The sequence below is a fragment of the Tiliqua scincoides genome, chromosome 4 (assembly GCF_035046505.1).
Source record: "Tiliqua scincoides isolate rTilSci1 chromosome 4, rTilSci1.hap2, whole genome shotgun sequence".
Taxonomy (NCBI): Eukaryota; Metazoa; Chordata; class Lepidosauria; order Squamata; family Scincidae; genus Tiliqua; species Tiliqua scincoides.
In genome coordinates, this window is record NC_089824.1 from 15,774,720 (window position 1) to 15,788,391 (window position 13,672).

Below are 13,672 nucleotides of genomic sequence, written 5' to 3' on the forward strand. Positions count from 1 at the left end.
TGCCATTACCCTGTCCCAACTAACATCACTGGTTGTTGATGTAATGTTTAAGTTGCTTCACCACCATGTATTGTGTTAAGTCTGGTCTACACTTGCAGCAAAAGGAGACCTACAGTGCAATCCTAACTTGCGCTGGAATGGGGAGGCCGCTTTCAGCCGGGGCAAGGGAAATTGCTTCCCTTTACCCCAAGTAGAGCTGCAGCAGTCCCAAAGGGTCAACTCAGATCTGCACCACCTAAAGAGTGGTGGGCTGCCCAGGAATGGGGTCAGGATCCAGCACTAGTTCCAGGTCCTGACCCCATCCCCTGCTGTCCCACTATCCTCCCAGAGACACTAGAGAAGGCACCCCCAGGCCAGTGCAAGGGACTTGCACCAGCTCAGCAAAATGTTAGGATTGTGCTCCTAGTCTCAGAACCCAATCCTATCCTTCTCTCCACCACCCACCCCCGACATATACAACTGTGCTTATAAGAAGCATGCTGAATGGGGGGGGGGGCAGATCAGGAGGCATCAGAAGGGAAAGGGGATTTAAATCCCCTTACCCCTCCATAAGCCTCCCACTCTACACCGGGTCACCAAAGAATTGAGGTGGATTCTTGAGGTGGAACAGGGAGAAAATCTCATGCAATAATGGGTAAGGTTATTGCGCTGGGTAAAAATGATAGGAAGCAGTCTTTCAGATACCAGGATTCAGGCCTTGCCTTTGCGTTGGAGCTAGATGCCAAGCCTTCGCCAAGAAGGCTCTGCAACATTTGAACCCTTTCCCCATGTTATAATGGAGAATAACTGTTCTTGACATTTCTGGGAAAAATTATGATGTTCCCTTTATCTGTTCCTCATTAGACTAAACATACTGAGTGCTTTCAGTCTCGTCTTATATCTCTTGAATTCTAAACGATTTATCTTAGTTGTCCTTCTGAATCCTCTTCCATTTGTAAATCTTCCTCAAATGTGGACAACTGATTGGAAAAATGTGGAGAACACTGCAGCAATATGTTTTCATCATCATATAATGGATTCATTAAAGGAACCTATAAAAACATTTTTTGCGGGGGCAGTTGTATCATATTAAAAACTCATGTTCAACTTGTAACCTATTATCAGTGATGTCAGTATTTAAGAGTCAGCTATCAAATTCCAACTTTTATGCCTGGGATCCATCTTTTACACCTGGGGTTGGAGGGGGTGGTCGAAGGGCAGAATGGGGGCAGTTTTAGGCAGAGGGAAGACGGACAGGGCCTGGGAAGGGGGTGGGACCAGCCTGGGCAATTTAGGCTGGATCCTAACCTCCCTCCCAGCCAGCCCAGTGTTACAGCAGACTTCCCGAATTTGCACCAACAATTTCACTGGCAAAGATCCAAGTAGCCCCATAGGGATGGCCAGTGCATCGCTTGGGATAAGGGGATAAATATTCCCTTACTTCAAGTCATCTCCTACCTGACATTGGATATTGTGCAGACCACTTGGCCTGCCAGTTCCAGCAAAGGTTAGGATTGGGCTGCCCAAAACATAAGTTTTTCCCCAATTCACATTTTACATTTCAAGTGTACACTTATCTTAGGTGTGCATCTAGAAAGCCACACTGTGTGAATCACCCTTTAGAATGAACTTTACAGTTCAATCTCAGTTCAAATCTCAGAACCAGGGGACATCCACTAAAATTGAGTGTTGGGCGGGTTAGGACAGACAAAAGAAAATATTTCTTTACTCAGCGTGTGGTCGGTCTGTGGAACTCCTTGCCACAGGATGTGGTGCTGGCGTCTAGCCTAGACGCCTTTAAAAGGGGATTGGACAAGTTTCTGGAGGAAAAATCCATTATGGGGTGCAAGCCATGATGTGTATGTGCAACCTCCTGATTTTAGAAATGGGTTATGTCAGAATGCCAGATGCAAGGGAGGGCACCAGGATGAGGTCTCTTGTTATCTGGTGTGCTCCCTGGGGCATTTGGTGGGCCGCTGTGAGATACAAGAAGCCGGACTAGATGGGCCTATGGCCTGATCCAGTGGGGCTGTTCTTATGTTCTTAGTTGTAAGAACTGTTAATTAGATTATATCCAAATACAAAAGACAGAAAACAAGGACTTTGCAAGCATATGATGTCTGATTTTATTCAGACAAGCCGTTATGCTGCCATAAGCTTGACATTCTAAATCACACAGTGTCAGCCTTCCTTTTCCAGTGGAATTAAGCAACTCTAAAAACAACCACAGCTAATAATTCAGAGCCTGGAGCACCATTCAACAGGCACTTCTTTAATTTTAAAGTAGCATGTGGTTTTGAGGGTTTCCTAATCAGGAGGTTTTAGTAAATACAGACAGTTACACTATGAAACGGCTGTAAGAGCCTGACACAGATTCTTCGTAAGCAATCACCAAGTCTCTCCCTATGGGAATAGTGTTTCCTTCAAGCAACAGGCTCACAGGTTTTTAATGCAAAGCATGTGGTCTACCACTGGCCTATGGTTCCAATGGTCACACAAATGTACTCCCATGTCAGAGTGCACTGCAAAGCTGGAGACAAGGGAGGGTTGACCCATTCACATATCAGAGCACTGATCTGCAGGATAGCTACTTCACATTGTTCAGGTAAAGCCAAGCTGCACATGTATGTCTCCAGTGAAGTTGCTGTCCTATGCCATTTACCAAATGCAATAGACGAAGGAAAGTGTGGGTAGGATTGCAGCCTGTGAGCCCAATGCATGTCTATGCATGTCTACTCTGAAGTAAGTCCCATAGTGGTCAATGGAGCTTACTCTGTAGTCTGCCAGCAATAACAACCCCCCAAAAAGAATCAGTGAGCTCTTCAGCCCTCCCAGTGCCCAGTTTAAAGTTCTTCTATTTCAGGCATATCAGAATAAAGACCCACCTGGCTTCACAAGTGCAAAATAGAAAACTTTCCCCTTACCATTTAAGCCTCTTTTTTGTTCCTTTTAGGGGGGGAGGCTGCCTTCTGGAGCAGCTCCACCGGATCAGGACTCTTCTGGTGCCCTCACATTCCCCTTTGCCTGGCCTGACCACCAGCCAAGGCACATCTGCCTACTCCTGAGTAAACGCAACCATGAGGCTGCTTTGCTTTCCATAGGGCTCCATAGACTGGGAGGGAGGCAGCTGGGAGGGAGGAACCTCCTTCTCCATGTTTCTGGGGGCTGCACTCATTGGATGAGGACCATTCTGATGTCCTTGGAGCCTCTCAGCCTGCCTTGACTAAGGCAAGTCCACCTACTTGCAAGTAAATACAGCCAAGTGGCTTCATTTCGGGCTCAGACTCGCAGCTGGGAGGGGGGAGATTCTCGGGTGTTTTTGGGAGGCTGCATTCATTGGATCGGGACCATTCTGGTGTCGTTGGATTCCTCTCAGCCCGCCCTTTCCAACGGACTATGGCAAGTATGCCTACTCATGAGTAAACGCACAATATAGCTCACTTTCACTTTCCATAGGGCTCCATGCATTTTTTCCTTCTGGATTTTGGGCCATAACCATTGAACGAAAGGAGCTATTTCAATTCTGTTTTTTGCACTGCGCTCCACTGGCCATTCCGCATCCAACGGTGTCTGGCATGACATGGTAGCTCCTAATCCTGCGATGTTAACGCATCCTTCCCCCAGGGCACGTCACCCCCCCCAGCGCGTCACCTGGTGCGGCCCACATCCCCTGCACCCACCTAGCGACGCCAGTGTTTCTGCACAACTGCCACTCATTGGTGCTATCTCAGGATCATAGCAGAAATTCCCATTTGGGTTGTTCCTTACCCATGCAACGTATCTTTCCCTTTCTGTTGCACTGGACACAGGATGCAGAATTATATAACCTAGTAGAGTTTTCTACTTAAATTAAGACTGCATTTGACACCTGCATTTGGAATCACCGATTCCAAGACCCGACCTTTTGTAAGATGACAATCTTTCCAATAACATGACAAGTGCTTATCTTTAATCAGCCTCCTGTCAAACAGAATTGTGCAAAATATACAGATAACAGGAGAGGACGTACTTCGGAACTGGCCTTGAGCTGCCTTGCTTTCTTGGTCCTTAGCAAAGGCCACTATCTGAACTGTATAGCTCTGATCAGGGATAAGACCTTGAATAATTGCTTTGTTCGCAGTGTTTTGAAGAGTGAGCTCATCGGTTTTTCCTCCTGCAAGAGAGAAATGAGACCAAAGATTGCAGTTTGAAATCACAAATAAATAGAGAGTTAAAATTTTCAGGTATACAGTACATGCAATACTGTATATAAATTAAATAAAATCAGTTAAACCAACATAAGCGTAGGGAGCTGCCTTCTACTGAGACAGAGACCATTGGCTCTGAACTGTCATTCACAACTGGCAATGGTTCTCCAAGCAGTCAGGAACCCTTTTCCCCTCCTTTCTTCCTCTGACCTTTAAATGCCAGCTTGCCAAGTTTCCCCTCCTCATGTGAATCAGAGGATATATAAATGGGTGTCTGCGTGCCATTGTCTCTTCCTCAGCATACTAATGCTTTGGGATATGTTGGAATGACATAGCTTCAAATCATGTCTCTGCCTGTCCCCTAATTGGAGACTCACCTCTCATGCATTCTTTATACTCACAGGCAGTAAAGCTGTAGAGCCCTGAGCAAACTAGGATTCCTGTCTACACAGCAACTGGAGACGCACCACAGTGGCATGAGTATGCAACCATTTCAGAAGGCAAGAGGAAGGAGTTGCATGATTCAATGTGCCCCATATTAAAAATGTCTTCCTGCGGGAAACAAGTGTGTTCCAAGGTCTGGTCTGAAGCCAGCAGCCTTTCTATTGTGAAGCAGGTCTGGGTCTGGTTGATCCTTTAAATGGAGACTTTCAGGGAACCCTGCATACACTGACTTGAGTTCCAGCACAGAAGAAATATCACAATGATATTTCCCAATGAAAAAAAAATGATATCAATGTGCAGCGTGTCACAGAAAAGGATTCTAGCCCATTCTGGGAGGGGAAGTCCCCCAGAGGGGCATGAATCCCCCGCCTGAAGGTGTAGAAGCCCCTAGATGTATAGCAAAACGACCATCATACAGTATTTCTATAATATCACCAAATACAAATGAGCAAGATGTGTTTACGCAAGAGTGGTTTGTGCAGCCTCCTGATTTTAGAAATGGGCTATGTCAGAATGCCAGATGCAAGGGAGGGCACCAGGATGAGGTCTCTTGTTATCTGGTGTGCTCCCTGGGGCATTTGGTGGGCCGCTGTGAGATACAGGAAGCTGGACTAGATGGGCCTATGGCCTGATCCAGTGGGGCTGTTCTTATGTTCTTATGTACATAGGCTTAACCTATGGCCTGATCCAGTGGGGCTGTTCTTATGTTCTTATGTTAACTGGAGCAGAATCCTTGCCCATTCCAGGAGATTTATGGCTGAATCCTTAGGAAGCACTGGCAGGAAGGCTAGAGCCTTCCCCCATGCACCAGGAAATAGACAGAGACCCGCCAACAGAGGTAAGTCCACAGAAGGGACATGGGGAGGGCAGAGAGGGTGGAGGGGTGGGTGAACAGGGCAGTGTGATAAGTGGATCAGGCCTGGAAGGGTGTGGGTTTGGGGGTGGCTGTGCATAACAAATCCCAACCCCTTGCCAGGCCTTATCCATCTGCATGAATCAACATGGACTTGCTGCAATAATATTGTGGGTGCTGGTCTAATTTGATCCACTGTGGCTGCCGGGGCTTACCTTAAGGAGACTTCTAGAAGCCAAAAATCCCCCATTGGATGCAGCTGAATCTGCACCAGCACTACTGCATTTCCACACAGGGATTTAGGTAGGACTGGGATGCCAGGGGCTCATTCTAAGATGTGACAGAAATGGCTTTTCTGTGTCAAGAGGGGGGATGCCCTCCAACCAGCCTCTAAAAGACTTAAGCCTTATGAAAGAGAGATGCAGACTCTAGAATACCTCAGACTGCAAAGAACCAGAATTTATTCAAGTATCTGACCATAATTCCAGAAAGAGAAGGTTAGGTATAGCATGATGATAATTACCAATTTGTTGCTTTTTATATACTACATGAGTACTGTGAAAGCACTGAGTACACTTAACAGTAAATATCATTAGATCCTGTAGTAGCGATTTTGAGGGATACCTCCAAGAATAAGGATCAAAACAAACCAAGTTCACTTTTTACATAATTATCACTGCAGGATATTGACAGCCCAGACAAGGAAACAAAGGGAAGTTCCCAGAATTTGGCAATGTGACAGTATTTAAAGTTTTAAATTGTCTCATAGGTTGTAGTACAGAAAAGAGAAATTATGAATATAGAACAGACAGAAAAAGTATTTGCTATTGGAAGAGAACCAAAAGCTCTTATCAGGGAGATTAACAGGCCTATTGAGTCTTTATTGGAACATGCTTAAATATATGAACAGAAGCTCTTTTAATTGATTGTTTACAGACTGCAGACTTATAAATCAACTGGAAGTAATTAATACTGTTCATGGATGCATTTTGATATGTTGTCCTAAAATAATGATCATGAAACCTTTTTGATGAGAAAAGGTGCTTTTTCTATTCTTCATCCCACAATGCAAGTATAAAAGGCTCACGACCATGTAGGGTGGAGCTGATTGCATTAGCCTTTCCCACAGAATCAATGCTCTGCTTGATCCTGTACCTATTCTAGGAGAACGTCTCATACAATTGACACTGCCCACAGGTTTAAAGAACTGCTGCAGGATAAACCTAGGGAAAAGCACCTTCCATCATGCCCCTGTAATTGTCAAAGAGCCTCAGTATCTGGTTCAAAACAGCTGACACTAAGGGCCTAATCCTAATCAATTTTCCAGCCCTGATGCAGCCCCAAGGTAAAGGAACAAACATTTCCTTACACTTACACACTCTCTCTCTCAGGGAAGGGGCTGATGTAAGTCTGCGGAGCAAACAGGAGCTGCCAATTTTGGAACAGAATGAAACAGAAAGAGCAGGCAAACTGAGACTGGCTGAAGGCACCTGGGAATCTGATGTGAGATGGCAGATGTGTTGCCTTACAGGAGCGCACAGGCTACTTACTCTACCTGTGCTCTACTCATATTTGTATATAAACCAAATATGACACAAATGCTCTAAGGAAACCAAAACCTGAACAACATTGTCACTGGAATGCCTCACTGCTCAGGGAATGTGTTACCATGAATTTCAAAAGCATGTTCTGTCCTAGAAGTTGAAGTAGACTTTAACCGAGTTCACAGATCCTTTCACAAACCTACCTAAATCTTTGACCCTTTAACTAGGCTGAAAAAGTAGCTTTATGAGCCTGTTCCAGTTTTAGGTTGTTTCTCCCCAAATATACCTTTGATCAGTGCAAGATCCCCCCCCCCCCCCCCAAAAAAAAGTACTTTTTGGTTTCTTCACGAGAGCTTCTGCTCCAAAGCTGTTTAGGTAAAAAAACAGCCAGGGTGTCAAACTCAGCACCTTGAATTATTCCTCTAAACAACCAGTAGGCAGTGAAGAGGTTAAAGGATTGGTGTAATATAAATTGATTTATTAGCTGCCAGTGAAACCTGGCAGCTCTGATCTGGATCAACTGATGCTTCCAGACTGTCTTCAAGAGCAGTCCTATGTCCAGGGAATTACAGTAATTTGCCTGAAAAAATCAAAGCCATGAACGACTATTAAAGTCAGATCAGCTATTTAGAAATCTGGTTGTTTTCTGCAAGGCAGCATGAAAACTATCAGTACAGGAAAATGTAGAATTTCTGGCTGTTGCTTGTTTTTTACCTGAATTTGGCGTGACAAGGAGTTTATATCCATCAATCCTTCCTTTAGGGGCTTTCCATGAAATCTGAACACTGTCATGATCAATAACAGTATATCTTAATCTCGATGGTGGGGCCACTGAAAGGGAAACAAAAATACAGACACTGAAGTTTCAATAGGATGCATCACATTTCATTTAAAATTTAATGTAATGATACGTACAGACACTCAAAATTAATATACACACACTTTTTTGACAAGACAAAGGATGCGGGTTATCAGAAGAATCTTGTAATGCAAGTGTATTAGTTTGTAAAATGATATTAAGATACTCCAAGGTGCATTACTGTTTCCCAAAGACAAATCCTACACAGTTAAGAATAGACTATTGACCCCACAGGGAAAGACAAAGAAACATGGGGGGTTAGAGGTTAAAAAGCCCTAGTTAGCAAGCAAAGCCAACATATTATCTGTTTATTGTTACACTATGTGAAGGAGAAAATGCAATATGCCCTTTCTAGCTTCTTGGATCTCCTTTAGTGGTGGGGGAGATGACTCAAGGTTATCATTTCAAAGGCTTGTGGGAACACAATGTTTGACTGTGGTCCAGACTAAATGCAGGAAACAGGAAGTATAATTATTTTTCAAAGGGCAGTGGTGGTGATGTTGAGTGCACACCAAGTTGATCATCTGAAATGCAGATTGACTAGAGTCCATTAAGGATGTCCCCTAATAAAAGACAGCAAGGTGTTCCCTATAATAAGGCACCATGTTACTTAGAGATGTCTTTACTATAAGTGAGAAGCAGTATGATTGAAAAGCAGAATACTAATATACCAAATCAAAAACAAACATATATTTGCCCTACCACCAATTTGCTTCCCACCACGGTCTGTAGGATTTATATTTTTGTGAGACGATCTCTGCAATTGAAAATTCTCAGACAACGCATAAAAACCATGATGCTTAAGCCAGAATAAGTACTGTTGTAAAATAAGACTGCCTTCCAGACTGTGAGTGGCCAATATTCCTAAGCTTAGAAACATACCAAATTTTCTGAGATATGCCAGAGACCCACACACAATATACCCATTCCAGATTTCAATACCCACCCCCATCAGCCCTGTGTGATTCACCAAGCCCATCCACTAGTGACTTAAAGAGAGGGCTTGATGCACCTCCTAAGTTTTGCTGCCAGCCTGGGATAGTGGATCGTGGAAACAGAGAGAACATCCACATCAGGCAGGCTAATAAGAGCTGCTTGGAGTTCTACAGGTTTGCCTTGGACTATCAATCAAAAGCCTCACTATTTGCCTTATTGTAGCATGGCATATAAACAGTCCTCCACTTCCCTCCTTCATACTCCATTCACTCCCACTGGGCATCTCTCTCCTAAACCAGCCAAACCCAACCAAAGTCTCATTCCCAAACCAAATCCTAAAATGCCCACTTCCCTGGGGACACCCAAATCCATCTTTCTTAGTGTTGCAGCCTTGCTTTCCTGCTACGGCCTCTTACTACTCCCTGCCATCTCAGCCATGCAACCGGGGAAAGGTTGCTGAATTCGCAGGTCCAAATGACACAGAAAGCATTCTCCACATTACATGGAAGAGAAAGATTCAGGATGGGATTAGGGAGGCATTGACTGATCCATGGACAGGAACCAGACAAGCCTCATGTGATGGTTGATTTTAGTTTGACTTGACTGTGTGAGAACATTCCAGCAGCTTCACAGAGTTTAAGTTTATTCAAATGTTCAACTTTTAGCAAATAATGAAGCTGGCCAAGAAAGCCAGACACCTGGCACATCAAGTGATCAAGCAGTAGCTGTAGATTCAGCAGTGAGGAATGTGAGGCTGGTCAGTAGGTCTTATTCAGCCTTCCTTAGAACATTCCCTTCTATACAGACAGTGAATTGCTACATGTACAAAAAAGTACTAGAATTTAAATACAGTTTGATCTCCCCTTATCCAGAATTCTGAAGACCAAAATACTGTAAAATTCATAATTTTTTGAGCACCAACATGTGACATCGTGTTGGGCGACAGACAGGAAAGAGCCGGGCTCTCACCCACACTGGGGGTGGACAGCATGTGTGCATACTGCACATGTCAATGGCAGGTTGCTTCTTTAACTGCATAAGGCCTTGTGTTCGTTCCCATGTATCTGTAGTTGAAAGATCCTTGGGTATGCAGGATGATGCCCCTCATGGGGTCAAGACCTGTATGCATTTAGACTTTGGTCCCATCTCATCCCAAAGATACCCGATTATGTTTATGCAAATATTTCACAATCCGGAAAAATCTAAAACACGTCCGGTTCCAAACCTTTTGGATAAAGGATACTCAACCTGTATCAGGTCAGTTTAATACCTAACTGGTTTCAACTGACAAAGCTCACCATATCCAAGATCAGATATGATGATCAAATCAGGACATGTGATAAGAGGCACATATTTAGTATATGTGCCAGAGAAGAGTTCCTAGGACCTCTGTAGACCACACAAAACTTGCATTTGTGAGGTTTAAAGGAGAGGAGGGGAATTGAAGGACTGAATATGGGCAGGCAAGCATAAGGAGAGATTTAGATTTGGATTGCCTAAGAAACAAACCAATCAATTTCTGAATCAAGCTGGTGTAAGCCACAGGTCACTCAGCTACCTCAACATCCAAACTTACTCTAAACTGTACTTTTTCCAATCTATTCACAGCTTGTTCGAGCACATGATAAAGTGATTGCTCTGTAGATCATACAGAGACCAGCCTCAAAAAGGAATTTAATATATGTGACAGCAATCAAGCAATTCAGGCAAGCAAAGACAAGTAATAAAAACTGTAAAAAGGGAGTGGGAGAAAAAATAAAAGCCCAAGGAAAAATAAGCCAGTCAGTTTAGGATTGCTATATGCCACCTGGATTTGAGCCTGGATATTCTTAAGAATGAAGCTACATGACCAGCATTTACATGCTGAGGCTTATTCTGAACTGAGTCCCTTGATGGCTGGTGAGGGCTTCCTATATTTTAACTGCCTTTTACTTGCTAGCCTTGTTTCTACAGGGGACAGTTTGAAGTGGTACAGGTAAGAGACACACCAATTGATTCTTCCAAAAATACAACTCTGTTCTCAGGGTCAAACTACACATTAGCCCTCACTTGCTTGGTTTTGTTAAAAAAAATCTGCTATGCCTCCCCCCCCCCCCCAATTCAGTTCAGGACCCTTGTGGAATAGAGGGAGATCACAACTCTTTCCCTTTGCCACTGTCTCAATCCAGATTGAGAAAAGTTGAGGAGATAACAGCTTTGGCACCATAGCAAAGGGAAAAGGTTACAGGCTCTACCTTGACTGTGGTTCCAATTCAGATTGCCCTTCTTGCAGCTCTTTCTTAATTTAAAAACACTCATAAGCACTCAACAGATAAACTTACGCATTTAACACAAAGGGTTTTTGGCACATAGTCTACGTGGGAGGCAGCACTACCATGTTAAAAGGACAGTTTTGTACATGGCTGTATCTCATGGCTGTATCTCTTTTTCTTTTCAGGGACAATTCAAATAGCTCATAGTACAAAGCTCTCATGGCGCAGTCTTTCCTGGAACACATTACATCTCTAGGTGGGTTGAATATCTCACAAAAACCCTTGACTTCCGACGGGCAGACTTCCCTCAAATGAGGAGGCTGGTTAGGAGGAGGTTGAAAGGGAAGGTAAAAAGAGTCCAGTCTCTCCAGAGTGCATGGAGGCTGCTTAAAACAACAGTAATAGAGGCCCGGCAGAGGTGTATACTACAAAGAAAGAAGGGGTCCACTAAATCCAGGAGGGTGCCCGCATGGCTAACCAGCCAAGTTAGAGAGGCCATAAAGGGCAAGGAAGCTTCCTTCTGTAAATGAAAGTCTTGCCCTAATGAGGAGAATAAAGAGGAACATAAACTGTGGCAGAAGAAATGTAAGAAGGTGATACAGGAGGCCAAGTGAGACTATGAGGAACTCATGGTCAGCAACATTAAGGGGAATAATAAAAGCTTCTTCAAATATGTTAGAATCAGGAAACCCGCCAGAGAAGCGGTTGGCCCTCTGGATGGTGAGGGAGGGAAAGGGGAGATAAAAGGAGACTTAGAGAGGGCAGAGAATTTAGATGAGAAGACCTCGAGCACATACTGCTGCCTGAACGGCCCCTCCTGACCAAGGAATTAAAAGAGAAGATGCTTCAGACCTCATTGATAAATTAAACATCAATAAGTCACCGGACCCTGATGGCATACACCCAAGGGTTATTAAGGAATTGAAGAATGAAGTTGCTGATCTCTTGACTAAAATATGCAACTTGTCCCTTAAAAAGGCCTCGGTGCCAGAAGATTGGAGGATAGCAAATGTCACGCCGATCTTTAAAAAGGGAAAGAGGGGGGACCCGGGAAACTATAGGCCGGTCAGCCTAACATCTATACTGGGTAAGATGGTGGAATGCCTCATCAAAGATAGAATCTCAAAACACATAGACGAACAGGCCTTGCTGAGGGAGAATCAGCATTACTTCTGTAAGGGTAAATCTTGCCTCACAAACCTTTTAGAATTCTTTGAAAAGGTCAACAGGCATGTGAATGTGGGAGAACCCGTGGACATTATATATCTGTAGTTCAGAAGGCGTTCGACATGGTCCTCCACCAAAGGCTACTGAAAAAACTCCACAGTCAGGGAATTAGAGAACAGGTCCTCTCATGGATTGAGAACTGGTTGAAGACCAGGAAACAGAGAGTGGGTGTCAATGGGCAATTTTCACAATGGAGAGAGATGAAAAGCGGTGTGCCCCAAGGATCTGTCTAGGGACCGGTGCTTTTCAACCTCTTCATAAATGACCTGGAGACAGGGGTGAGCAGTGAGGTGGCTAAGTTTGCAGACGACACAAAAGACAACACACCACTTTTCCGAGTGGTGAAGACCAGAAGTGATTGTGAGAGCTGCAGAAGGATTTCTCCAAACTGGCAGAATGGGCAGCAAAATGGCAGATGCGTTTCAATGTAAGTAAGTGCAAAGTCATGCACATTGTGGCAAATAATCAAAACTTCACATATAGGCTGATGGGTTCTGAGCTGTCTGAGACGGATCAGGAGAGAGATCTTGGGGTGGTGGTGGACAGGTCGATGAAAGTGTCGACTCAATAAGCGGCAGCAGTGAAGAAGGCCAATTCTATGCTTGGGATCATTAGAAAAGGTACTGAGAACAAAATGGCTAATATTATAATGCCCTTGTACAAACTGATGGTAAGAACACACCTGGAGTATTGTATCCAGTTCTGGTCGCCACATCTCAAAAAAGACATAGTGGAAATGGAAAAGGTACAAAAGAGAGCAACTAAGATGATTACGGGGCTGGGGCACCTTCCTTATGAGGAAAGGCTACGGCATTTGGGCCTCTTCAGCCTAGAAAAGAGGCGCCTGAGGGGGGACATGATTGAGACATACAAAATTATGCAGGGGGTGGACAGAGTGGATAGGGAGATGCTCTTTACACTCTCACATAACACCAGAACCAGGGGACATCCACTAAAATTGAGTGTTGGGAGAGTTAGGGCAGACAAAAGAAAATATTTCTTTACTCAGCGTGTGATCGGTCTGTGGAACTCCTTGCCACAGGATGTGGTGATGGCGTCTGGCCTGGACGCCTTTAAAAGGGGATTGGACAAGTTTCTGGAAGAAAAATCCATTACAGGTTACAAGCCATGATGTGTATGTGCAACCTCCTGATTTTAGAAATGGGCTATGTCAGATGCAAGGGAGGGCACCAAGATGCAGGTCTCTTGTTGTCTTGTGTGCTCCCTGGGGCATTTGGTGGGCCGCTGTGAGATACAAGAAGCTGGACTAGATGGGCCTATGGCCTGATCCAGTGGGGCTGTTCTTATGTTCTTAAAATGTTCTGATTCAAAATAAAGATGACCACACATGGAAATCAAGAAAACTGGAGAGGTAGGAGAAGCTTGCCATG

General features: G+C 44.3%; 1 protein-coding gene across 6 annotated transcripts in view; it reads right to left on the reverse strand.

The window, feature by feature from the left end:
• Window positions 1-13,672, reverse strand: part of COL14A1 (collagen type XIV alpha 1 chain) — a 161,205-nt gene that overhangs the window by 127,405 nt on the left and 20,128 nt on the right. For all 6 annotated transcript variants that reach the window (XM_066623748.1, XM_066623746.1, XM_066623744.1 and 3 more), the window contains exons 3-4: window positions 7,722-7,838; window positions 3,989-4,132 (exon numbers count right to left, since the gene is read on the reverse strand). In XM_066623748.1, coding sequence (XP_066479845.1) covers window positions 3,989-4,132; window positions 7,722-7,838 — 261 coding nt within the window. The remainder of the gene's footprint in view (window positions 1-3,988; window positions 4,133-7,721; window positions 7,839-13,672) is intronic.